The following is a 26,710-nucleotide window of genomic DNA, read 5'->3' as shown; positions in this document are numbered from 1 at the left end:
CATAACTTCCCTTGGCTGGCTGTACGGGTGACCTTTCAATGGGACTTTTATGTTTTGGGAGCTGAACGCTGAAGTTCTTACTGCACAATCATTAGAGACCAAGGACACTTTCTAATGGTTGTGCCGTAAGAACTTTGACCTTCCTTCTCACACCCCTTTCGCTAAATGGAGACGACATTAGAATGAGAGCCACGAGTAAGATTTTGATTTGCCCTTAGAGCGCTCCATAAAATAGGCAGACTGACCTTTCCCCAGTGTGGCTGAACAAGTAAACATTGCTGAAGATGCTTCATTTGTGGCTGGTACATATACAGTGGTACCTTGGGTTAAGAACTTAATTCGTTCTGGAGGTCCGTTCTTAACCTGAAACTGTTCTTAACCTGAGGTACCACTTTAGCTAATGGGGCCTCCCGCTGCCACTGCACCACCGCTGCATGATTTCCATTCTTATCCTGAAGCAAAGCTCTTAACCCGAGATACTATTTCTGGGTTAGCGGAATCTGTAACCTGAAGCATCTGTAACCCGAGGTACCACTGTATAATATATCCAGCCACAAATTCATTTTGAGGTAAAAAAATTATGAAACAATCTTTCAATTAAACAACAACAATGCACCCCTATTATGCTGTTTATGAACACCTGCTACCCCTGCCTCAGAAATTTATAACAGCAAATGGAGAAGAATACACAGCACTGAGTTAATAGCTGGGTGTGTAGAGGCTCAGCCCAAGAGTGTGTCTCCTTTCATCTGTGAAAGTGTGGGTGCCTCGCCCAGCTGTTCAGCCCTGAAGGGGGGCAAGAGACCTTAGTATGGCATCCAGCTAGTCTCCCTCAGTGGTAAGTTGGTCTCAGGGTATGGTCTGAAGGCATGTTTTGCTCTATTTTGGCAGAGAGGGGGCGGGGGGATTGGAGTCTCATTGTCTCTTGCTCTCCTATTTCCTCTGATTAAGACACTTTGCTTGTCCTTTCCTCATGACAGGAAACAGAAAAAAAATAAGATGGAGATAATAGCTAGGAGCCATCTTCCTCTCTTCCCACATCTCCACAGGATGCCTGGGTCTCCTTTCCTCAGTGGTCTTTCCAGATAAGATAGCAGGTGTGTCACTTTAGGGCACTTGGACAAGAAAACAATCAGAGGATGGGCTTGGAAACAAAATGAATGTATCTGCGTGTGGGGGAAATAACCCTCTTTGACTCTGAACGGCAGAGCAGCTATGGGGCAGGTCAAGGCTGCAGTTGGGCTCTGCATTCCTTACAGCCTCTTCCTCTGATAAAACCTCCAGGACCCTTAACAGACTCTCTCTTCATGCGAGCTTGCTTCAGGACTCCAGAACCCATTTGGTGTGTCAAGGAGAGAGAGAGAGAGAGAGAGAGAGAGAGAGAGAGAGAGAGAGAGAGAGAGAGAGAGAGAGAGAGAGAGAATACAGGTGAACCCACGTTGCGTGCTTAAAAGGGATTATTTTGACAGAGCACGTGGCCTTGGTCAGAGGGGGATGTTCCTGTTTCTCATTTTGTCCTTGTACCTCCCTGCTAAAGCACAGCCCTTGCAGGAGAACACAGTGGGTAAGTAGACGCAAAGCCATTTATTAGACACTTTGGCAGTCAGTGTTCTTGCAGTGACTTTGCCCTCCTTTTAGGTCTTTTTCCAGCCAAACTGAGCTGTAGTGAACATAGTCCAAAGTTAGCATTGCATGTCAATTGCAAAAGGACCTTGCATTTCCTCTAACACTCTTTGCCCTGAATTTCTTACCGGTGGGAAAATGTGAGCCTTCCCCCAAATATTATGTTTGCCCTGTAAATCTCACAGGCACCTAAACCTAAATCCTAGATTTCTTTTTTTTTTAGAGGCTATACTGTCTGACTTTACATGCTGTTGATCAGAATGAATATATTGTAGTTTGGTTTTTATATTTGATGTACCCTGTCTGAAGGGTGGGTTAAAAATGAGATAGTTACTGCCTTGGATTCTAAGTTGCTTCTCTGTTTCATGTAAGGGAGAACCAACGCCCCTAAACCATATCCTACACCTTTCCCAAAGGACTACAAAAGTCTTAAGATGAAATATATTCTGCTTGTGAGAAAGAAAATGAAATATGATTCTTTTCAAGAAATCGAAATATCCTGCCCAAATCTAAACCGTCATGGCGTTGTCATAAAAACTTTGAGGGCTTCTCCTTACTCTCCTCCACCTGCATCCCTGTGCACAAATCTGATCCTGGGATTTTGGGTCTTAAGGATAGAGAAGAAGAACAGTTTCACTGAGCCAGCAAATTAGTCAAGTTGGCCAACATCCTTCGATATCACCCACTTTCTCAACATCTGTAGAAGAGATTACCATGCTCCCATTCACCACTGAGACAGAATCTGCTCAGTGGGGGACTTTGAATCACAGGTATGCATGGGACACCAAATTCTTAATTTGGGTTCTGAGGCATAACTTCAAATGTGAGAGTAATGTTGAAAAATCCCTGTGGTAGGAGGTAAAATTCAAACAGTTACCAACACCCCATTCTTTGTTCCACCGAGAGCCTAACATTCAAACCATCACATAATGTTGGCTATATGATTGCCTTGTGTATTTTCCCACCGTGGAGCAAGAAAATCTGTGAATGGTGTGTTTGTGTGTATGTTGACTTTGATTAAGAAAATGTCATAAGCACAGACACAGAGAAATACATACACAGAGCTGCATTTCAAGGTAGATTTTTTTTTTTAAGCCAGGAGATCAATTGTGGATTCTCCTGCATAACGTGTCCATTAATTCTTATGAGTGTGAATTGCAGCCACTGCAATATCTATAATCACAGGCAAGTGAAACAAGAACAAACAGTCAGCAATCACAGTTCGTCTGTGTCCAAGTTGTTTTCTCATTAGGTTAAAATGCATATTCTTATTTTCAAATGGCGCTACAGACATTGCAGAATTCCTAAAATTTGGGTTAAATAATGCAACAGTAGCGGGAGAAGCCCAGTGGGAAATAAAGCATCAAAAGGTAGAAAAACTTGATTTGTTCAGTTTTGCTGTGTGCCTAGCCAGAACAATTGCCTTCTTTAAGAGTGAGGATAGTGAAAAGTAATGGATTTGCCTTACTCAGAAAAATATTAGCATAAATCCTGCTTTAATGGTGGACCTGACCAGTCATGGTTAACTGGTGCTTAATCAGGTGTTAAATATATGCAAAGATTTAAGCTGCAAACTTTCACTGCAGAAGCTGTTGGGGGAAGATTAAATACAGGCCTGATGAAAAGTGAAATGAATATTTTTATTACATTCTTCTCTCTGGCGGCTTCCACTTTAAATCTCTATGAAATCCTGCTTCTTAGGAACAGGTTGACTCAGATGCCCTTTGTACATACACAAAGCTCCCACTGCAGGCAACAGCATTTGTGCATGATCAATAAATAGATGGTGCTTAAATGAGATATCTCACCATCATCCAGTTAGGAGAACTTTATTGCAATAGGAGATACAAGCAGAGATGGAGGGCATGGAAAGAACCCACCCTTGAAGGCAGTTCATCAGCTTTACCTGGTACAGAACTGTGGTGCATTTATGAAGAAGGAAGGGTCACAAGGAAAGTAGCACCACTTTCGTCATATCTATTCTGTGCTGACTGTGGTTAGCTCTCAGGTTTGTACTGTGTATCACCTTTAAAACATCTAGGCCCTGCATCCCTAAGAAACTAGCCTCCCTTGAGGTCCTTTCCAGACCTGCAGATCAGAGGGAGAAGGAGGTTGCTTGGAACATGCAGGAGGTCCTTTTCTGTGGTGGCATCCACACCCTCTAGGCCTCGATGCCTACTGAGATCCACCAAGTCACCACATTATATTCTTTCCACCGCTAGGTGAAAGCATCCCAATATGCAAAACCTTTCCTTGGCTATAAAAGGATTGGTGCTGCTGTATTCTGTTTTAGTTATTGCAGTTTTCATTGTTGTTGTTGTTTTTGTTTTGTATATATTTTATCATGTTTTGAATATCATTTTGGCTGTGTGTGTATATCAAACTCTAAGCAAATTATTAACATCAAGGACCAGGGCTGGTCTTTAAGGTCTATGAAGACCTTTAAACACCTGGGAATGGAAAGTATGTAGGAAATTGGTTTGCAAGGTGAGGGAGAACTGCAAGTCATTGCGCCCGATAGCATCGTGAGTCAAGTGTTCTGCTCTGAACTGGGGAGATCAAAGCCACTCTCGTGAACCATTGTCAAGGAGCGCACCATTCTGCCTAGCAGAAAGCACAGACACAAAGAAACGGCAGCTTGGATACCTATTTTAATCTCTTCTTACTGGCAGGAGGCAAGCCAGAGAATGAAGAGGAAGGGCCCAATGGATATGCCAGGGCAAGGAAAGGTGACAGAGAAGATAGCCTCCCAGGATGAGGCAGAGACATTGCAAGACAATTTCTAAGTGCAATTTAACAGACCTGTGGGCCAGCACTATAAAGCCCCCTTTGTAAAATATGACAAGTTTTTAAATTAAAATATAGTGGTGGGTGGGGTAGGGGATAATATTGCTTTGCTGGAAAATAGTACCCAAAGGTATTATTTGATTAAAACGTTTAGAATGAAATACTGTGGTCCCTGGAAAGCCATCTCAGGTGCCATTGGAAAAGCAGGCCCACTGCTGGGATTCCTCCCTAGGAACTTTCCACCGTCATGGGTGCTTCACAGGGGGGTGGGATTTCAGCAGGGGTGTGTGCTTGGCAATAGCCGCAAATCTGCAAGGTCCTAGGTTCCTTCATTGCTTCTCAATGCCCTCTCCCCAAGCAGAGCCAGAAACTACATCAACCCAAGAGCAGACCATTGTAGGGAATTAAAAAAAGGTGCTTGGTGGGGTGTCCCACACCTTAAATGGGAAATAAATCTAATGGCTAGATCCAGTACGTGAGATCATTTTATGCAGCCCTCAGAGCCCCTACTAAATTTTAACCAAGTTCAATGATGTTGGTTTTAATGGTTTGCTAAGGAAGGGGAGGGGGGAATGTGTGGCATTAAAGTATCTTGAAATGATTTAACAACAACAAAACCCTACAAAAACAATTGGAGCAAATTATATATATATATATATATATATGCTTTCGTAGATTTTCACGGGTACAGGAATGCAGGTTTTGGTGTCCTCGGGTGTCTTCCCGTGTAAAAGTTGGGGTGTCTAGGCGACGTTTCGACGAGGTCTCACTCGTCGATGCACCAGCCTGAAGATGACGAGTGTGAGGGGGGTGCAGCATCCGGAGGTGCCACCATGGTTTGGCTACTGGATGGTGTCTGTAATTTATCTGTGGAGAGGGTCTGGGTTTGGGTCTGGTGTGGTTGATTGGTGATGGCGTTCTGTGTGCCTCTGGATCTGGTGTCAGTTTTTGTGGGGAGGGCTAATTTCCAGATGTCTGGCAAGCGGGATGTGTCGTCACGCTTGTTCATGTTGTGAGGGTGTTTCTCTATCTCGATGGCTTCCATGATTATTCTCTTGTGGTGATGTTCCATGTTAAAGAGCAATTTGGAACAGTATTTATAGGAACTCAAACACTGAGATCCTGCTCTGTTCCAGTAACAAGAAGCCGAAAGCACCAGCCTGAAGATGACGAGTGAGACCTCGTCGAAACGTCGCCTAGACACCCCAACTTTTACACGGGAAGACACCCGAGGACACCAAAACCATATATATATATATATATATATATATATATATATATATATATGCAGGTTTTGGTGTCCTCGGGTGTCTTCCCGTGTAAAAGTTGGGGTGTCTAGGCGACGACTTTTACACGGGAAGACACCCGAGGACACCAAAACCTGCATTCCTGTACCCGTGAAAATCTACGAAAGCAAATATATATATATATATATATATATATATATACCAATTGCAACATAGACACAGACTGGAACAAAAGGCTTGTTGAAAAAGAGAGACTTTCAGCAGGCACCAAAAGGACAAGAGATGTTTAACAGGAGGGAGTTTTGAAGGGGAGGTGCTCTCATGATAAAGGCCCGATTCCTACATTGTACAGAATGGACCTCCTGATGAGATGTTATCTGCAGGGGGCTCTCTCTCCTGCAGAGCACAGCGATTGGCTGGGTATATAAAGGGAGAGATGATTGCATCTCTTTTTATGGAATTGTTTGTAATGTGTAACTTAATGGGTGTTAACTTGTAAATGGGAGGCTGTGCTGGAGTGTGCATGCTCTGCAAGGGAGAAGATCTTCCTGCTTTGTGGGCATCCGCTTTACAATGAGGTTGAGGACAGTTTGTGACTCTGAATCAAAGGTCAGTCCTGGGTCTGAGTTGTTGTGTGGAGGATATAATGCGCTCCAAAATAGAGAATTTGGCCCTCTCTGCCTTAGGCGACTGATTATTTGTCTTTTGCTAATCTTCGTTTCACAAGGCTTTCCTCACATATTCTTGGCCTGTATACTGTTGTTCTTTTGATCGCCACAGGGCTCTCTCTTCTTCCCATGTTCCAGCTCTTGATCCTTGCTCTGCCTACATCAGTCTGAATGAACCTTGGAGGAACACCGAACACCACTTCAATGGCTCTCACGACCAGCCCGAGTGTGACAGCCATGTTGACGGGGAATGGTACCGCTTCACTGGGATGGCTGGCGATGCCATGCCCACCTTCTGCATCCCGGAAAACCACTGTGGTACCCATGCTCCAATATGGCTAAATGGTAGCCACCCTCAGGAGTCAGACGGCATTGTCCAGAGGCAGGCCTGTGCCACCTTCAATGGAAACTGCTGCATGTGGAACACAACGGTGGAGGTCAAGGCCTGCCCAGGAGGCTATTATGTCTACCAGTTAACCAAGCCCAGTGTCTGCTTCCATGCCTACTGTGGGCGTAAGTGACCCCCCAAAAACTTCCTTAGTTGTAAAGAGGGATTCCCCTTGGGCATATAATAATGTCTACAACTTAAATGAAGTTCTACGGTACCTGTGTTGTCATGTATGAAAAATCCCTTCATTCAGTTGTTGATTTCACCGTGGGGACTTCTCATATAAAGTTGTTTTCATTCATATATAAAAAAATATAGAACAAAGCTCCCCCTCCTTCCTCAAGCAATTTAAAGCTGGATTTCCAGTTCATCTCAGCATCCCCAGGCAATCTAGTTAATAGCTTCCTGTTGCGTTATTCATTGGTATTTATAGTTTATCACTGAGAAATCTATTTTAGTAATTTATTTCTTCTGGAAAACAATTCCCCCTTGTGCATTGCAATCAGCTGAGGAGGCTTCCTTTTTTATGGTGGGGCTAGAGAATCCTTTCTGAAGTGGCATCCTCTTGCTGAAACTCTTTCCTAGAGAAGGGCAGCTGGCTTCATCCCCTTGTGAACTTCTGGAGGTGTGGCCAAGACCTTCATTTTAAGGAAAGCTTTTGCATTGCTGGATTACTTCATGAGATACCGTAGATTGCTTGCTTTTAGCTGCCTTGTGTGTTTTATACAGCTCTGTTGTTTTGGCTCTTTTTGTAAGTGTTTAAGTTGCTGAACATTTGCCCTTAAACTGGAGAAGACCTGGGTTCAAATTGATGCCCAACCATGAATCTCACAAAGTGACCTTGTGTTATTTTCCTAGCTCTCAGTGAAATCTACCTCACTGGGCTTGTGAGTTTACAATTTGGATGGTAAGGGATCACATATCCTGTCCTGAATTCCTTAGGATGTTGCTGGACTACAATTCCTATCATCCCTGGTCATTGACTATGCTGGCTGGAACTGGTTAGAGTTAAAGAGTCCCACAACACACAGAGGGCAATAGATTTCTCATCTCTGCTTCGAGAACACCTAAAGTAACTTTTTTAAATACTGGCCTATTTTCTAATCTGAATCACTGCTCTCAATTGACAGATGTTATTACTGAACACATTTCTTGTACAACAGACTGAATTAAACTGACACTTTAAAAGAAAGGAGTTAATTTTCTTAAAAGCTGAATAAAACACTCCTTTCCTCCCAGATAATAAAAAATCATTTTTATTGCATTGACGACAAATTCAGCCTTCTGTTCTGGCTCTTACCTTGAAAGTGGAATACACACAGACTGGCTTTGATACAGTGATCATGTCAGTTTGATTTATTCAATGCACAAGGCCATACAACGGGCCCTCAGCCATCGCCTCCAATCATAAAATCTGCGAGTTGTTAAATAATCCCGAGGCACTGACAACTGGATTTCTATTGCAAATAAATGTTGGAGCTATTTGGGATTCCTGCAAATCAGGAATGCGAAAGATGCAAACTGTATGTCACCTTTAAAAAATGCCTCACCTTGGAAAATGTTTTCCTGAAGACAAATGTATTGATTTTCTCCTTTCATGCTCAAAACCTTATCAAACTGAGGTTGCACAGATTAAGGGTTTTGCCAGTACTAGAATCAAATCAATACAGACTCCATGGCTCAGGGAGGGTCAGTATTTGGGCACCAGTGTTTTTAATAGCCATACCAGTCAGAGAATTTCAGCTGGATGAGCTTTTCAAATCCAACTGCTTCAACTGATATTGAGGAATCATCTCTGCTGAAAACAAAACAACACAACCCAGAATAATCAGAATATATCATCAGAAATATTCTTTTCAACGTGTGTTACAAAAATGTTTCTACCACAATTTAAGAAGGATATTGACAAGCTGGAACGTAAGCAAAGGAGGGTGACCAAGTTGATAAAGGATCTGTAAACGAAGCCTTATGAGGAAAGGTTGAGGGAGTTGGGTATGCTTAGCCTGGATAAGAATAGACACAGAGGAGGTGAGGTAGCCATCTCCAAATATCTACTGGTGTAGTGCCTGATTCAGACATACAAGCTTAGCACTGTCGCATCTAGTTCAGCCCTTCACTTGCACCCTATTAATGTAACTGTGAACATGGAAGGTAATTGCATGTTCAGACCCAGAGACCTCCCCACTAAATAAATTCACACATGACTCAAATTTTAGTTTTGGTTGTTGGCAGAATTTAGGCCACAACTTTATTGATTCCAGAAGGTGAGTGGTTGCATAGGCACTGGTTTGACTAGTTCCCTGCACCCTTGCAGGCAGCGCTGACCCAGGGCACCAGCATAGGTCAGCCAAGGGTGAACACCTGGGAAGAAACACCTGGGTGTTCACCACCCAGATGCCCCCCTGGACTTAGGTAAGGGCACAACTCCCTCTCAGGGGTTGACCAAACCAGTTGAGTTGCTGGATTCCTTTAATGGAATACCCTTCACATAGGGATGGCAAGACTGCTCCCCCATCCCTATCACCTGAACCAGTGCCTATCCGCAACCCTACAAGTTGTGACGATTTGCTACACGGCAGGCGAAGCCCAAATGGCAACAGCCAATCAGCCAAGTGGGGAAATTCCTGCCCAACGACAGACAACACACGATGGCATAGCAAGGTCAAAGCACAATGCCCTAAAAATAGGGAGAGGTGGGTGAGTGTTCCGAATGCATGAGCCGTGCATGGGTCCCGTGCATGGGTATAAATAGGTCCCTCGATCCATTTGGACTGCGCCCCATTGGTCAGATTGAACCCAACACCGAGGGACCTACCAATCGGGTGTTGTGGCTAACCAATCAAACCCACCCACAACACAAGGGTTCAATCTCCAGGTCTCACCGCAACACGTGCCCTCTTTTAGGGAGGACACGATTTACTCCTGTATGTTTAACTATCCTCCTTTGTAATTCTGCAGATTTCTATGACATCTGTGACATGATAGATTGCCGGGGTTCTTGTTTGGACACTGGAGACTGCACATGCTCTTTAGGAACAATATTGGGGCCTGACGGACAGACATGCCTTGGTAAGGAAAGACGCAGAAGAGGAGACGAAAGAAGCAAAAGGGAAGTATCAAGGCAGTGGAGAGAGAGAGAGAGAGAGAGAGAGAGAGAGAGAGAGAGAGAGAGAGAGAGAGAGAGAGAAGAAATGAGCAAGTAGCTGAAGGATTCCCCCTCTGCTGTTTCAAAATTCTGTTCATTGTTTTTTCACGATCAGTTTCAGAGTGTTGGATGAACTTTTCACAAGTCATGCTTGCCATTTGCTAGTGGAAATGCAAGTCATCAGGAGTAATCAGTGTATGAGAATGGACTGGAAAACAACCACTACAGAAACAGAGAGGAAAAAGTTAGGAAACAAAGAAGAACGTAGGAGTTAAAAAAAAGAAAACATCTTAAAAATGCACTGCGTCGTGAATCTTAGCTACCCATACTGTAAATCCTTTGTAAATAGGTAAAGGGACCCCTGACCATTAGGTCCAGTCGTGACCGACTCTGGGGTTGCGGCGCTCATCTTGTTTTACTGGCTGAGGGAGCCGGCGTACAGCATGCGGCCAGCATGACTAAGCCGCTTCTGGTGAACCAGAGCAGCGCATGGAAATGCTGTTTACCTTCCCGCCGGAGCGGTACCTATTTATCTACTTGCACTTTGACGTGCTTTTGAACTGCTAGGTTGGCAAGAGCAGAGACTGAGCAACGGGAGCTCACTCCGTTGCAGGGATTCGAACCACTGACCTTCTGATCAGCAAGTCCTAGGCTCCCACAGTGCCACCGGTGTCCCTTTGTAAATAGATCTGTGCAAAATACAGAATAGGAACAGTTCAATAGTCAAAGGTTAGAATAAATCTTTCTCCTAAGGTCTAGGTGCTTTCCTAGTAATCTACCTTCCTTCTCTCTGGCATAGCATGGGCACAGGCATTCAGGAGATCTGCTCTAACCATAGAGCCAGTGTACCATGTGGACAGTCCAAATGTGTAAAGTCCTATGCGCATAGGGCACAAACAGATTGGCTGTCTCCATATGGGGAGTAGAGAGTGTGGCTGTGCTCCAGCGCTGGATCAGACTTTTCAAATACGGTCCATACTGGCCCAGAGCAAATACCAAAACTGATTTGCAGCAACCCCAACCCAATGAATATGCAATCACTAAACTGGGTGTGGAGCCAGCACAAACTGTTTGCACTTAAGTTTGTTGTTGCACCCTTGGAAAACCCGAAGAGATCTCAGCTTCCAGAGGAGAAAAGTGGACGAAGGCAATATTTTGGGGACTAGTTAGGAGGGCTGCGCATTGTTTCCATGCTGCCATGACTACATCCATGGCTTAATTATCCTGGCATCTTGGAGACTGTGCGGAAGCATCTAAAACCTCAATGTCAGACAGTAAATGCTTAGAGCCAGTCAAAGGGCAGCAGCTTTGCTTGCAAAGACCAAATAACATCTCAAGGTTAGTGTAAAGCTAGTCTCATACATATTCACAATCCCAGCACACACCTGCCTCTCATTAGAGACTTTTCCTCTGCTGATCTGTTCAAGTCCTCTCTCACTCTTGGTCAGGTTGTCTCTTATGTGCCTGCAGCCACCAGGGCCGGCCGAATCATGAGGCAAGGTGAAGCAGTGGAAGCCCAAGAGTGCCCAGTTGGCCCTGCCTCCTTTGCAAGAAGCAGCAGTGCCTGTTTCATAATAATAATACCTAATTTGCACTTCATGAACCAGTCTGTGAACTGAAACGCAGCTGCAATTTGAAATTGGCAACTTCTCCTTATTTTGTGAGGCAGTTCTCCAGCAAATAAGCATGGATTAAAATGCATATATTAGGGAAACTCTATGAATGCAATCCTCTCATTCTTCTGCCTGAGATCTCTGAGGCTTACTCGCCTTCCTAATTAGTTTCCTGAGTTCTGCATAATAACAACTTCAGGTATTTTTCAAAAACCATCGCTTTCCTCCTTCCCACATTCTCAAGTTTTCCTTCTGCATTCCCTGTTTCCTAATTGAGGATCCTGGGGAATCTAGCCGGATTGGGTTCTGGCAATGCCACCACAGCATTGAACACCATCATCTGAGAGGTCTTTCATCAATCAAGTTAACTGGTTTAGCTTTTCATTCAACATGCGGTTCCCTGGCTATATGCTATGAATCTAAATTCTCAGCAGCTCTTTTTGAAATTCCTTTTTTCAAGTTTCTTAAGTTACTGCAGCAATCTTCAAGCCATTTATGGCTTGTAAAGTTTGGTTTAATGCCACACTGCCTACTAGCGTGAGCTCTGGTAAATAACAGCTATTCTTTTAAAAAGCTTTTGAAGATCTGGGGTTGCTTTCAGATGAGCATTTGTCATTCTGATGTTTACTGAGCGTTCAACCTGATCTGTATACGCAATGTTTGTGGGGAGGTTAGATGGTGCCAGCTATTTATTGAGCATTCACTCTAATTTGTTTCCATGGTGGGGGGACACGGGTGGTGCTGTGGGTTAAACCATAGAGCCTAGGACTTGCCGATCAGAAGGTCAGCGATTCGAATCCCCGTGACAGGGTGAGCTCCCGTTGCTCAGTCCCTGCTCCTGCCAACCTAGCAGTTCGAAAGCACATCAAAGTGCAAGTAGATAAATAGGTACTGCTCTGGCAGGAAGGTAAACGGTGTTTCTGTGTGCTGCTCTGGTTCGCCAGAACCGGCTTAGTCATGCTGGCCACATGACCCAGAAGCTGTACGCCGGCTCCCTCGGCCAATAAAGCATGATGAGCGCCACAACCCCAGAGTCGGCCACGACTGGACCTAATGGTCAGGGGCCCCTTTACCTTTACCTATTCTACATTTTTCTGCATCACATTCCTTCTCTCAAAAAATCATTTTAAGGGAAAGCCCATTTGTTATGCAAAAACACCAAATGAACTTTAATTGAGCAACTTGAATTTGTGGACATGTAATGGAATTCCACTCAAGGATAGACACAAGTATAGAGGTTCTCTGGGTTTCATCATTGATTAACAGTGCAACCCTACTCAGAATTAAATCCTACTGATTTCAATGGGATTTGCTGCCTAGTAAGCACTACTAATTAATAGAATGCTAATAATAGGGTACTAATGAATCTCTTGTCCTAATAACATCTCCGCTATTCACTCTATGAAATCTGACCTAGTTCCTAGTCTTTATGCACATAGCTGACAAAAGGGATGGCAAAAAACCCCATTGAATTAAAATGCCCTGGAAAGGTTTCATTGAGCTATCTAACTAGAAAAAGAAGATCACTTTCAAGAATATGCTGAATACCTCCCTCTTCTTAGCCCTCTGGAATTTCATGGAAGTTGAAAAACTATAGCATATTTTCATCTAGGAATCAGTGGTCTGGTTTGTCTTGATTTCCCCTTCATCTTTTCTAACGTTAATTTAATTGGGTACAGGGATTTCCAGCATTTATTAAGCAGATTTTCCTCTATATTACTCTACAGAAAATGTAACATAGGGGTTGATCTACACACAGGAAAAACCCACTATAAATAAGTCAGAAATTAAATTGTTATAAAAGAAAAAAAAAACGCTATGGAAAATCGCTTAGAATTCCCTCCCTCCACCGCCATCTGGTGTTGTGTGTTTATAATGCATTCAAAACACAGTTTTTTGACTAATGTTGCTGAGTCCAGATTCAATGAGATTCAAGCTGCACCCAAAGTACTCAGTATACTGCATGTGTGCTGTGTCATGTAGAAGATTCACCCCAAAACAAACAATGGCACAGACATCTGGTTCATATAACTCTTCCGTTTATTTTTGTGTGCCCATGCCCATGTGTGTAATGCAAGTGGGAACACGGCTGTTTCTTTAGACTCAGAATCCTGGCTGTCTTTTCATAACATGTAAGGTGATCCTTATTGCTAGCCTGTGCCGCCTAAAGAAAAAAAAATGATTCCCTGATTCAGATTTCATTAATGGAGCAATTAGCTTGCATATTACACTTCTTAATCACCAGCTTCATATTGTTAAGTTGTGGATTTGTGGCTCCTGTTTCCCCCCACAGATGAAAATGAATGTGAACGGAATAATGGCGGTTGTAGCGAGTTCTGTGTGAACCTCAAGAACTCCTACCGTTGTGAATGTGGAGTTGGGCGAATTCTAGGGAAGGATGGAAAGACTTGCCAGGGTGAGTAAGGATCCCTTGCTCCAGGTCTTGCATGCTTTTTTATACCTGTGACTGACTCCAGCTACAAAAGCTGAGGCTGGTGAACAGACTCTTTGGCTGGGGTATTGTTTAGGGGTTTTCGTTGGGGTGGGTGTTGCTGTTACTCATGCTATTTATTTGTGTATTTTTGTGTCTATAATCATGGTTTATGTGGAAATTGTTCAACTTGCTTGTGTACTTTTTGATGTTTTATTAATTACTTATGACTACTTTTGTTATGTTTGTGTAATTCTTTTCATTTTGTAAGCAGCCTCAAGCATGGAAAACTGGCATACAAATAAAATGATGTATGTATGTCTCCAACAAAACACCTGAAAGGTCACAAGTTTCCCATCCCTGTCTTACAGCATGAGTTGTCTTCCTTAAAAATAATAATAACTACAGTGGTACCTCGCAAGACGAAATTAATTCGTTCTGCGAGTTTTTTCGTTCTGCGGGTTTTTCGTCTTGCGAAGCACAGATTCCCTGGGTATTAACGGTTTTAAGAAAAAGGAAACAAACTCGCAAGACGTTTTCGTCTTGCGAAGCAAGCCCATAGGGAAATTCGTCTTGCGAAGCAAATCAAAAAACGAAAAACTCTTTCGTCTTGCGAGTTTTTCGTCTTACGAGGCATTCGTCTTGCGAGGTACCACTGTAGTTGAATGGAACAACGAAAGAAATGTGAACTACACAATAGGAACTAGAGTACCATAGCAGAGCCCTGTATTGTTAAACACTTCCTCGGTAGCCTCCCAGCTGGAAATTAATGTCATATGATGTTAAGTGCAACTTTACATTTGCTGTGCAGATTTTAAATAAATGCAGCCAGCATCAGTTCTTTGGGACTGCAGAAGGCAGGAAAGTGGGATTTAATCTTCCCTCTCCCTGATTAAACTTCCAAGAATAAAATCTCTTCTGAAAGTGCTGTTTACCTTGGGTAAATTATTGGTGCTATGCCAGTAATTATTGGCGCTTTCCACCAATGCTGTTTCCACTTTTTAAGAAACTGGCACTTTTTTTTTTAATTGGCCCTGGGTTGTTGTCTGCGAATGAATGGTGGAGGGACCACAGGTGTAACCAAGGAAGAAGGCCCTTTAGTTCATCCTCTTCACATTCATGAATAATATACTTGTATCTTCATAATCTAACATTCTGGCCTTTGGGGGGAAAGCACTGGTAGCATCCATTTTAATCATTACTTTTTTGTTTTGTTTTTACTAGGAAGAGTAATTGTTTCCTTTTCAGTAAACGTTGGGAAATTTGTGCTTGCTGTATAGATAGTTTTAAGACTCTGAGGTAATAGGTGACATTTTTCATGCCTTCAATGCTCTCCAGGGAATTTATTGAGCAATATACAATCGAGTTGGTCGGTTTCATATTTACTGATATGCCATGTGGTTTATGAGCCATTCCAGGAAAGATATAATTCACTTTGCAACCACCCCAACATCCATTGCACAGCCACAAAATCTTCAAAGGATACCATTGGTTTTAATGGTCATAATCTCAGAGTGGTGGGGTTTCCTAGCCTAACACATGGGCACTGATTTAAAGCTCATTTGAACTGCCAAGACCTTGTCAGTCTAAGAAATGCCTTGGATGTTTTGAAAACTACCTGGAAATTTTTCATTCTTTCCATATGTACAGAGACTACCCCAAGGCCCACTCTCCACTCCCATCCTGGTGCCCTCCAAATGTTTTGGACTACAACTCCCATCAGCCCCAGCCTGCAGGATGCGAGTTGTAGCCCAAACTAGCTGGAGGACATTAACTTGGAAAAGGCTGCCTTAAAATGGTAGCTGGTCCGTATTTGCTACCGACTGTAAGCTTGGCAGGATCTCCTTTAGGCATGCATTTAACGGTTAACTGTACAGTGGTACCTCTGGTTATGTACTTAATTCATTCCAGAGGTCCATTCTTAACCTGAAACTGTTCTTAACCTGAAGCACCACTTTAGCTAATGGGACCTCCTGCTGCTACCGCACGATTTCTGTTCTCATCCTGAAGCAAAGTTCTCAACCCAAGGTACTATTTCTGGGTTAGCGGAGTCTGTAACCTGAAGCGTATGTAACCTGAAGCGTATGTAACCCGAGGTACCACTGTACACTTAAAAACACAAGTTGTGAAGCCTAAGTTTTACACATTTTAAAAACTTCTTTTTTTAAGAAAACACACAAAACTGAGAAATTGTGGGTGTCTGCAGATTAGGACATTACATTGATTCACAGGGAGCAGGAAGTGTGTGTGCTGTTTGCTGCCTCTTCCTCCAAATTGCTGTAACATCCAGCAGAGAAAGTCTTATGTACAAGTGTCATTTAGATTAATGAGAGCTGCACAAAAACCACAACCTACTTCCTACTCATGTTCTTCCACCATTCATAGTCACAGTTTCCCATTCATGTTCTATTCACAATTCCCATCCATGTTCTTCCACAGTTCCCATTCATATCGATGCGGCTTAGAAAAGATTTTGCCCAGAATGATTTCAAAAGTTAATGGTATAACATATGAAGGTTTATACCACAGATGCAATTGCTATAAAATTCCCTTATGGGCAGATAGAGACTTTCATCACAAGCTGATCTGGGTTGAGCACAGATTTTTGTGTGTCTGACTGTTATCTCTATCCTAGAAATTGAAGGTTGCCACAACAACAATGGGGGCTGCAGCCATGTTTGCATCACGGTAGAAGACACCTACCAGTGTGAGTGCCCACGCGGTCTTGTTTTGTCAGATGACAACCACACTTGTCAAGGTAGGACAACGGAGATCGCTAGCGACAAATAGTACATTGTGGCTGGTGCAGGAGAATGTTGCTGGGGAGCAAATGCACCACCTGATTTCTTTGCCCCCACCCTATTAGAAATGAAATATATTTTGAAGGAGAACCTCCTGAACGCTGAGATCAGATCAACCCATTCCATCTAGCCCTGTACATTGAGGAAGATCTCAGTTATGTTCCCTGACCTAGTTTTGGTTCCTCAACACTTGTCTTGGCTGTGTGCTCACCATGGATCCCTCTTCCCTTGTTCAGTGGTGGTTCTGCTACAGTTCACTCCTGCTGAACCTCCCATTTTGATGGGCAAACACAGTATCCGACACCAGCCTGTCACAGCAAAATGCTGACCCACCTGTGAAATTATGCTGCCCCGCTTTTGTCAGAGGCATTTGGCGGGTTCATCCTGCAGTAGTTTCTTCTTCAAGGACAATAGGTGGGACAAATGTCTCATATGCCCAATAGTGGGCTCATCAGCTTGAATATCTAGTGCAATGGCAAGACTCTCACATGCTGTGCTCCAGAACAAATGTGTTTAAGGAGCAGCCACTGCACTTTATTAAGCAAAACACATTTATGACCACACATACAATAGTTTATGGGAACATAAAATGTAGACCCTGCCTCCAACTGCATAAATACAGCTTTTTATTAATTCTAATTAGGTGCATGGTGATAGAGTTGGTAACAAGGCCAGCAGTTATCCAAAGCAGTTTGCAAATTAATGTTTCACTTTACACTCTTCCTGTAAATTAGGAGTCAACATTACCCTCAATACTGCTGAAAAGAGAGTTATTATATTCCTTGATCAGCTAGGAATTGTTTACGTTTGAGAAAGCACTGAAAGAAATGTACGTTTCTGGGACAGCAGATATGGAGAGGGGAGGGGGCACAAAGACAGTGCTTGTGAATGTTGGCAAGAGTGCGTCTTCAGGGGTAAAGTCAAACTGTTGGGAGAGTTACAGTTGCTGCTATGGCTATGGAGAACGGTATGGGGAGAGACGTGTTTTATTGGAGGTGGGGCAGATGAAGGCATCTGGTTTTGCTGCTACAGATGCAACACAGTCTTTCTTCTCTCATACCTTGGATGGCCATCAGTCATGGATGCTTTAGTTGAGATGACCCTTAGGGTCCCTTCCAACTCTAAGATTCTGCCATTCTATGATTTGCCTCAGAAACATAAGTTGGCCTTCATATGTAAGGTTGGATGAGGGAAAAAAGAGGCCTGGATAGTACACTTTCTTATGTCCCCCCCCCACTTTAAAAATAGCTTCCAATAAGAAATACATATTTTCTGCCCTTGCCTTACTTGCAGTGGCGTAGCGTGGGGGGTGCAGGGGGGCCGGCCGCACCGGGCGCTACATCTGGGGGGCGCCCTCGCACTCGCAGCTCTCTGCTCGAGTGCTAAAATCCACGGGTTAGGGGGCGCAAATTACTTGCCTTGCCCCGGGTGCTGACAACCCACGCTACGCCACTGCTTACTTGATTAATGAGAGACAGGCCCTCAAACTGGGATCCAAACAGCAGAAAAGCACCAAGCATGCTCATTTATCAAAGAGTTTATTGAATGACTTAATAAATGTCCTAAATCAGGTCTGTGAGCTGATCAATTCATCTATGCAAAGTTATCCATCTGCCAGGTATTACTGGAAATGGTTTCCAAATTGTCCCTCTGAAGCTTGAAAGTAATGTTTGCCTCTCCCTTCGCCGCCCCCCCCCCTCCGGCAACCTCCTGCTTTCTGGTTTGTTCTCTGGTATGTGGGATACATAGATTCCTCTTCATTCTTGTGTATCTACCAGAGCAGTTGCTGAAAGACAGAGAACCTTTGCCTTTTCATTTTCTGTTTCTTGGATTGTGGTGTTGTTGTTGCGGGGTGGGTTGTGGTGGGTATTCTTGCTGTTGCTGCTGTTGGTTTTTTAACTTTATTTTAGATTTATGTGGAAATGATGATTTTTGTGGAAATTGTTCAGTCCGGTTGTCCATTTTCTGATGTTTTATTTATTGTTTATGGCTACTTTTGTAATGTTGCATTTACATATTTTTTTTCACATTGAGCATGGTCTGAAAGGAGGCAAACAAATAAAATTATGTATGCTTCAGTCACAACAGCACCCTTGATGAAGCCAGGAGGGAGATGCAGGAATATTACTCTTCTGCATACGTGTGTTCACACTTCAGCATATTGTTTCTTATAAAAACTATTTCCTGGACTGGGCAGATGGTTTAAAAAGTTTTGAACAGTAACATTTGAGGAAAAAGAAAACCGTATTTTATCCAAGATACCAGGAGTCAGAAATCAATGCATCAACTTTAAATGGGGGCAGCACCTGTTTTCATGATTCTGAAAAACCTGGCAAAATCAATGCCTGCTAACTGTTACATTAGCAGGATTCATAAATCTGTACCTTTCCGCACTAAAAATAATTTATAGTCTGTTCATCGCTCAAGCTTGAAAATTATGTGTCAGTGAAACAGTGAAGATTATGTTTCAGAAAATTCCCTAAATATGGATGACAGTGTGTTTGTTTTCCTTCAAATGTTTCCTCACAGAATGTATAGTGATGGCAACAAAGAACACAAACTAGTTAAACTCAAATGGGTAATTATGAAGTGAGTTTTCTGCCTCAGTCAGTAGTAAACTGGAACTTTAACCCATCAGGCTATTTGTGAGGATGGGGAAACATTCCTTGAAAATGTTCCTTCATTGTATATAGGCTGATGGGCACTTTTGATTCTTAGAGGACACTTTATTCTCCAGATACCACTCTAAGGGCCAGAATAATCCAACACCCTCATGGATAGTTAGACTTGATGATAAGTGGTATTGCCTAGTTAGTAAAATGTTCACATATGTAACTAAGGTCAGCAATATGGGGTGAGGCAGGCTGAATAATCAATGTACTCCCAGAGCAATCCTTTCAGGAGACAAATTGGCCAGTGGCTCTTTGCCTATCCAGAATACTCATGAGATAGAAAGATAATGTAACCTTATGCAAAATTGACACAGACACTGGCCTACATCCAAAAAGCTGCTTAGGCTGACACAAGGGGCTTGTACTATCCAAATATAGGTTTTTTGCTTGACCTTTTAAATTTTAAAAAGGTAAAGGTAGAGGGACCCCGTTAAGTCCAGTCATGGACGACTCTGGGGCTGCGGTGCTCATCTTGCTTTACTAGCCGAGGGAGCCGGCGTACAGCTTCCAGGTCATGTGGCCAGCATGACTAAGCCTCTTCTGGCGTACCAGAGCAGTGCACGGAAACGCCGTTTACCTTCCCGCCGGAGCGGTACCTATTTATCTACTTGTACTTCGTGCTTTCGAACTGCTACGTGGGCAGGAGCAAGGACTGAACAATGGGAGCTCACCCCGTTGTGAACAGCTGGCTAGGCTATGTCACAGAATTTTCCTTTCTTTAAGTAGTTTGTCACACCGCATGGAAAGGTGCCGTTAGTCTTTTGTCAAACTTTCTGTTTTACTCATTTCACAGTGCCTTAAAACAAACAAACAAACATTTTATTTCAGTTTTTAAAATGAGAATGACTTTTAAAAAACAAAATACAACAATACAATGCAGCTCAGTCAAGTTCATGTCAAGATTAATAAACATTTCATCTGTCTAATTATATAACAAAATAAGTGCCAAGTGTAAGATACATAAATTAAAGTAAACTTGGTGTGTGTGTGTGTGTGTAGGAATCCATCAAATACAGTTTACCCCAAGGGATCTCTCCAGAATGTTCTATGTGTTGTCAGTGAATTCCAGACATGTTCTCTCTGAGGTAAATATGAAATAAAACTGTGCCATTGGTTTCACAGTTCTAGGCCAATGATACATTTATTTTTCATTATTCATATATACAATAATATATCTTCTTGCCTTCATGCTACAATGGTAGTCTGGCAATTTCTTAATCTGTGAAGATCAGGTTATTGGTGCCAATGCAATGCTAGCCATATGCAGCATCGCCACAAATGGAGGAGAGTTTCCTATCTGGAAGCGATCTTGATTTGTGGAAGATTAGGATAAAAATAAATACCTCCCTCTAATACTGAATCATCACAAAAGTGCACATGACACTACTAGATCTCAGAAATACAACGTAAGCACAGTTAAGCTCTCATCCTGAGGGGTGAGGATGTCACAGTAGAGAAGACAGACAGGTCTCTGGGGGATTAAAGAAGCTGAATCTAAAGCTTAAAATAATCATCACATTTTACAAGCCGGCAGATCAAAGCCAGGTTTCCACCAGGCAAGATGAACCTATATCAGGGAGCATTTGCTGCAGATAAAAGAGGCATCAAAGGAGGACTCATGCAGTTTCTCTAAGTTTCATTTCCAGCTCACTCACTAGATTTGCTCTTTCTTACAGTCCCTGTCCTATGCAGATCTACCTCCATAGAGGTGAACATCCCTAAGGATCTAGTTGGAGGGATGGACCTCTCACTCATCAATGGTTCCTGCAAAGGAGTATCCAATGGAACACATGTCAACATCATCTTCTCCCTGAAATCCTGTGGTACCACTATAGATGTACGTATGAATATTAGCTTTTTCCTGTTGGCTGGAAAGATGTATCTCCATTAGAGACTATCAGTCCTATAACATTGATTCTGTGCAATTCTGGTGCATAGCTGTCAACTTACAGATTTGAAAATAAGGGATCAGCAGCCAAAATAAGGGATTTTCCGGCCCCCTCCGAGCCAAAGGCAGAAAGCCCAGCCAGCAGCCAAATGAAGCCTCAAGCGGTGGTTCCCACAGTGCAGCAACCCGACTAAGGGGATGCAGCAAGGAAAACCACCATCACCTCTCCACTGGGAAGCGCTGAGCAAAGGCGAGTCCCCAGGCAACGCAGCCAATTTGATTGGCACAAGGCATGCAAGCTCTATCCCCCAGTTGTTCTTAGACTCCTGATTAGGTGAGCAACGCAGCCAAGCAACACAGTTGGAGCCTCCCTCCTCCCTGGCCAGCAGGCAGGGAGGGAGAGGAGCTGCTTCCTTTGAAACCCGGGAAATTTAAGGGACATCATCAGTAAGGGACAGCAGCAGGACACAGCGCTAGGATAAGGGATTTTCCCACCAAATAAGGGACGGTTGGCAGCTATGTTCTTGTGTATGTAAGAATATTCTCAAGAGCACATTGACACTGAAAATCTACATTGGTTTTACTTCAACCTTTCCAGAACAATTCCAGGAATGAGTGTTTCTTTTATATTAGATTTCAGTATTAGCCACACCCTTATACCCAACAGCATACTAAATAAGCAAAAGAACAAGAAACACCTCTGTTAAAATTAGTTTTTAAGAAAATATAGTTTGTTATTCACCTGGCAACAGAGGAGACTGAAGCTGCCCTTTGTTGGCTGACAGAATAATGACACCAGCTCTCAGCTTCCTCAGCTGCTACCGATCAATCTTATAGCTATTTAATCGGTTTCCACTCTCTTTTCTGTGTTTAAAGTACATTTAAAGTAAGGTTCTTATGTATTTTTAAAGTACATAAGAAGAGCCCTGCTGGATCACTCAGACACCCGTCAAATCCAGCATCCTGTTCTCAGCATTGTGCCTCTCACAAGCTTTTTAATGAAAATTATCACAGCTGGAGTGATTACTCTCTCTTTTTTTCTTATAGCAATTGACACACATTCAATTCTGAAATTTGGGAGAAAATTCTATTTCCCTTATATTCCATATTCCATACCTGTTTCGCTAAACATCCACAAACCACTGGAAATCTTGTTTGGCCATCCCTAACATTTCAGCATGCTCACACACTTTCCCTCTTATCTTGGTTAGCATACAGACTAGAAACATGTTTTTTTCTAGCAGGTTCGTAGCTTGGGGGCACTCCTGGATCCTTTGTTGCCACTCAAGGCTCAGATGGCCTCAGTGGCCTGGAGTGCCTTCCATCAGCTTTGGCTGGTGGCCCAGCTATGCCCCTATCTGGACAGGGATAGCCTATTTACTGTTGTCTGTGTTCTGGTTAGGACGCGGGTGGCACTGTGGGTTAAACCACAGAGCCTAGGACTTGGCAATCAGAAGGTCAGCGGTTCGAATCCCCATGACAGGGTGAGCTCCCATTGCTCGGTCCATGCTCCTGCCAACCTAGCAGTTCAAAAGCACGTCAAAGTGCAAATAGATAAATAGGTACCACTCTGGCGGGAAGGTAAACAGTGTTTCTGTGCGCTGCTCTGGTTCGCCAGAAGTGGCTTAGTCATGCTAGCCACATGACCCGGAAGCTGTATGCCAGCTCCCTCGGCCAATAAAGCGAGATGAGCGCTGCAACCCCAGAGTCAGCCACGACTGGACCTAATGATCAGGGGTCCCTTTACCTTTACCTTATGCTCTGGTAAGATTACTGCAATACGTTATACATAGGACTGCCTCTGAAGACGCTTTGGAAACTTCAGCTGGTGTAGAATTCAGTGGCCAGGTTGCTCACTGGAGCAAGATGGTTTGAGCATATTACCTGGTCCAACTGCAAAGTGATGGTTTTGACCTATAAACTTTAAATGGCTCAGGACCACAATACCTCAAGGACCGCCTCTTTCCATATGAACCTACCCAGACCCTGAGATCACCTTTTGAGGCCCTTCTTTGTGTTTCTCCTCCTCAAGAGGTCTGGTGGGTGGCAACATGAGAACGGGCCTTCTCTGCAGTGGCTTCCTATCTGTGGAATGCTCTCCCCAGGGAAGTTTACCTGCCGCCTTCATTATACACCTTTAGGTGCCAGGCAAAAATATTCCTTTTTAACCAGGCCTTTGGTTGATCTGATTGACATCCTATGCCCTTTTAAAATGTCGCGGGGTGGGCATTATAGGATTGTTTTGATTATATATATTGTGGTTTTATGTTGATCTTTTCTGTGAACCTCCCTGAAACCTCCAGGTAAAGGGAAGAATATAAATTCAATAAATAAAATAATTAGAATGATTTTTAAAAGCAAATTTTGACAGTACTGTAGAGTTTCTTGTTCCTAGGAAGCTGTCTTCTGTCCCTCTCCCCCTGCACTCTTACAGATTCGCTCAGTCATAATAGAATTGTTCCTCTTCACATATTTCCTTGTCTATGTCCATCTGGCTTCACAACGTTATCTTTCCTTCTCTGCCCTAGGTGGTAAATGACAAAATCATCGCTACCAATATGGTGACTGGCTTGCCCAAGCAAACGCCTGGCAGCAATGGTGACATCATTGTCCGCACAGGGAAGCTGTTGATCCCTGTGACCTGTGAATTCCCTCGCCACTACACCATGTCAGAGGGCTACGTCCCCAACGTGAAGAACTCGCCACTTGAGATTGTGAGCCGCAACCGGGGGGTCTTCCCCTTTACCCTCGAGATATTCAAAGACAATGAGTTTGAAGAGGCCTACGGAGATGCTCGCCCCACCCTTAAACTTCGAGATTCTCTGTATTTTGGAATTGAGCCCTTGGTGCATGTGAGCGGTCTTGAGACATTAGTGGAGAGCTGTTTCGCCACCCCTACCTCCAAGACTGACGAGATCCTGAAGTACTATTTGATTCGAGATGGGTGAGTGTTGGCGCTGCTTCTTTCATTTCCCTGATGTTCAAAAACCCCTGTTCTCGTTGCTGTTTTGGGTCTCTCAGAGCATGGAGGATAACAGAAAGTGCTACCCCTTTCTCAAGGCAAAATGGTTTTTTTCTGCTGCCCATCAGAACAGTCGCCAGCTGTCATGGCTACCCAGGCAAAGCTACCCACGTCATAAAAAGGAACCAGAGGGAGCCGTTGGGTGAGCAAATGGATGTCTTACAACTGCAGTTACAGGAGCCAACTCTCCCTGTGATTGTAATGACTGGTAATTAATTTGGTGCCAAGAGTTAAAGCCATTTGCCCTTCTTTGTAGGCCATCTGGTGACCCACCATTAGAGCATATTTAACCAATTAGCAGAATTGTGATCTTCAGTGATTGGATTACTTCAGTGGGAAGCCTGCTTAAGGCCCTCAATAAGGCATGGGACTTTCCCCCCTTGCAAAATATTCCTTTATAAAATAAGTCCACCTGGACTGGAGATGTACATACTGTAAGTACTCTGGACTTCTTTCACATCTTACTCTCATTATTTGAAGAGGCCATTTTACACATTCCATTTCCCACCCCCAGTAGCAATAATCCCCACCATAGCAATTGCTGGGGCATAGGACTCTTCAGATATAAGTCAGCAGAAAGGATTTGACCAAGTGCTATAATATATACATAGTTCCATCTCTCCATCTTCCCAAGAATGAGTTCCTGGGTAGACTCTTGCAGGGTCAGTTTTCTTGTGAGGAAAGCATTCTGGAGACTTGGGTGACATGTTTCTGCACATAGAGACCAAACAGAGAGTGAAACAGAAATGCTTTCATTCTCCAATCATGAACTCTGTCCTTCCCACTTCTATGTGCTTCTCCTGCAGATGGGGACAAGGATAAATTGCAGTGGCCTGGCATTGCCCTCAAAGGCCTTCAAGCCTATTCTTCACCATCAAGTGCGAAGTCATATGCAAGCCTAGAGAGTTTTGGGGGGTCGAGAGAGTCATTCTGCAAAAGCAAAGAGCATGTTCGCAGCAACATGTGTAGTGGCTTTTAATTGAATTGTTCCTCAAGCAGTTAGCAGTATGTCAGTATCACTACATCAAGACTTATTACTGTTTGGCCCAAGGACTTCTGTGTTTTCTATACGGGTGGCTCATTAAATCTACCAGGATTCCTTCAGGCACTCCGAAACCTCAGGCTCCAAACATCCACTCACTGCCTGCAACTTGGAACATTGTGAATGGTTTGTATGTATTTTTAACGGCAGCAGCAAGGAGAAAAAGAGGAACAACAGATGCATAGGAGAAGACAGGAGGCCGAGCTCTGGGGCTTCCAGAACTCCATGTTAATCATGATGAGCAGCTCCTCCTGTTAAAAGGCTCTGGTATATTTATGGCATGTGTGTCCTGCAACCCGATTGCTGCCTTTATCCTCTAGAGGGCATCTCGAGACAGCAAAATGGAGGCTGGGTGTGATGGAACAGGCATAAGGCTGGCTTCAACATACCTTTTATTTTTATTTTTGCCAGTGTCACAAAGTTGGAGATAATTCTCTGAGCTTCAACGAACAATTTTTGCCGGCTAATGGCCAAAACCAGGATTCAGTTTCACAGATTTAATGCATGGGAGAGAGGGATATGATTAGACATGTTTCAGTGTTAGGAAGGAGAGTGCTGAAATCTTTGGGCACTTATACCAGCTGTTGCTTCAATCTGTCCCAAAATTTATACGGAAACAGGTGAAATCTGTGCCTAGTCCCAGATTGTCTATCAGAGAAAAAAGGTGGGGTTCATGTGGAAATAAGTTACAGTAAGAGCTGTTTGCCAGTAGAACAGACTCCCATGAGAGGTGGTGGACTCTCCTTCAGTGGCCACCTGTCATTTATGATCTGGCTGAGATTCCTGCATTGTAGTTCAAGGTGACTCGGGGTCCCTTCCAACTATACAAGACTAACCAAGAGAGAGACCCCTTCCTGGCTAAGAGTGCCTCTCGCTTCAGTTGCCATTGGAAAGAAGTGTTCAAAAGCTCTGTGAAGTGCACTCAAAGACACACACATACACAGTCCTGCTTGCAGGATTAAGTACCCTCCCAAGCTACACATTTGGGAGCCTTGTGAGATATTTCTGTTGCTAGCCTGCTGCTCCACTATAGATGGCAAGCAAGTCAGGTTGGCTGGATGTTTCCTCACATAAAACACCTCGCTTTGCACATAAAAGACCAGCAAGTCAGGCAGGAGGACTAACTTCTCTTGCTGGTATCTATGTGCAGACAAAGCTAACTACTTGCACCACCACCAATATTATTTTTTTTTACTCTGGTTTCTCCTCAGATCGTTTTTTCACCCTAATTTCTTTTTTCCAAAAACATGTCTTTGTATGGATTGCTTCAGAAATGAGAAAAATTCTTCAAAATATGAAGTAAAACTAAAATATTATCAGAAATTTATAAGATATATCAAAAACTAATTTGTGTAAAACTTTGCCCCTCAAAGGTCAGTACTA

At 43.4% G+C, this 26,710-nt stretch overlaps 1 protein-coding gene across 2 annotated transcripts in view; it reads left to right on the top strand.

Annotated features, from left to right (window-relative positions):
* The first annotated feature begins 1,382 nt into the window (after positions 1 to 1,382).
* OIT3 (oncoprotein induced transcript 3) overlaps positions 1,383 to 26,710 on the top strand; it is a 35,092-nt gene continuing 9,764 nt past the window's right edge. Inside the window, exons 1-7 of one of the 2 annotated variants that reach the window (XM_081913156.1) lie at positions 1,383 to 1,564; positions 6,464 to 6,838; positions 9,672 to 9,782; positions 13,765 to 13,887; positions 16,538 to 16,660; positions 21,052 to 21,212; positions 23,792 to 24,207. In XM_081913156.1, coding sequence (XP_081769282.1) covers positions 1,495 to 1,564; positions 6,464 to 6,838; positions 9,672 to 9,782; positions 13,765 to 13,887; positions 16,538 to 16,660; positions 21,052 to 21,212; positions 23,792 to 24,207 — 1,379 coding nt within the window. In that variant the 5' untranslated portion in view covers positions 1,383 to 1,494. Of the gene's footprint in view, positions 1,565 to 3,478; positions 3,512 to 6,463; positions 6,839 to 9,671; positions 9,783 to 13,764; positions 13,888 to 16,537; positions 16,661 to 21,051; positions 21,213 to 23,791; positions 24,208 to 26,710 lie in introns of those variants that run through there. The other variant, XM_081913157.1, reaches the window with a different exon arrangement.

This window comes from Podarcis melisellensis, assembly GCF_964234715.1.
Source record: "Podarcis melisellensis genome assembly, chromosome: 5".
NCBI classification, from domain to species: Eukaryota; Metazoa; Chordata; class Lepidosauria; order Squamata; family Lacertidae; genus Podarcis; species Podarcis melisellensis.
This window is presented reverse-complemented; position numbering and strand designations above follow the sequence as displayed.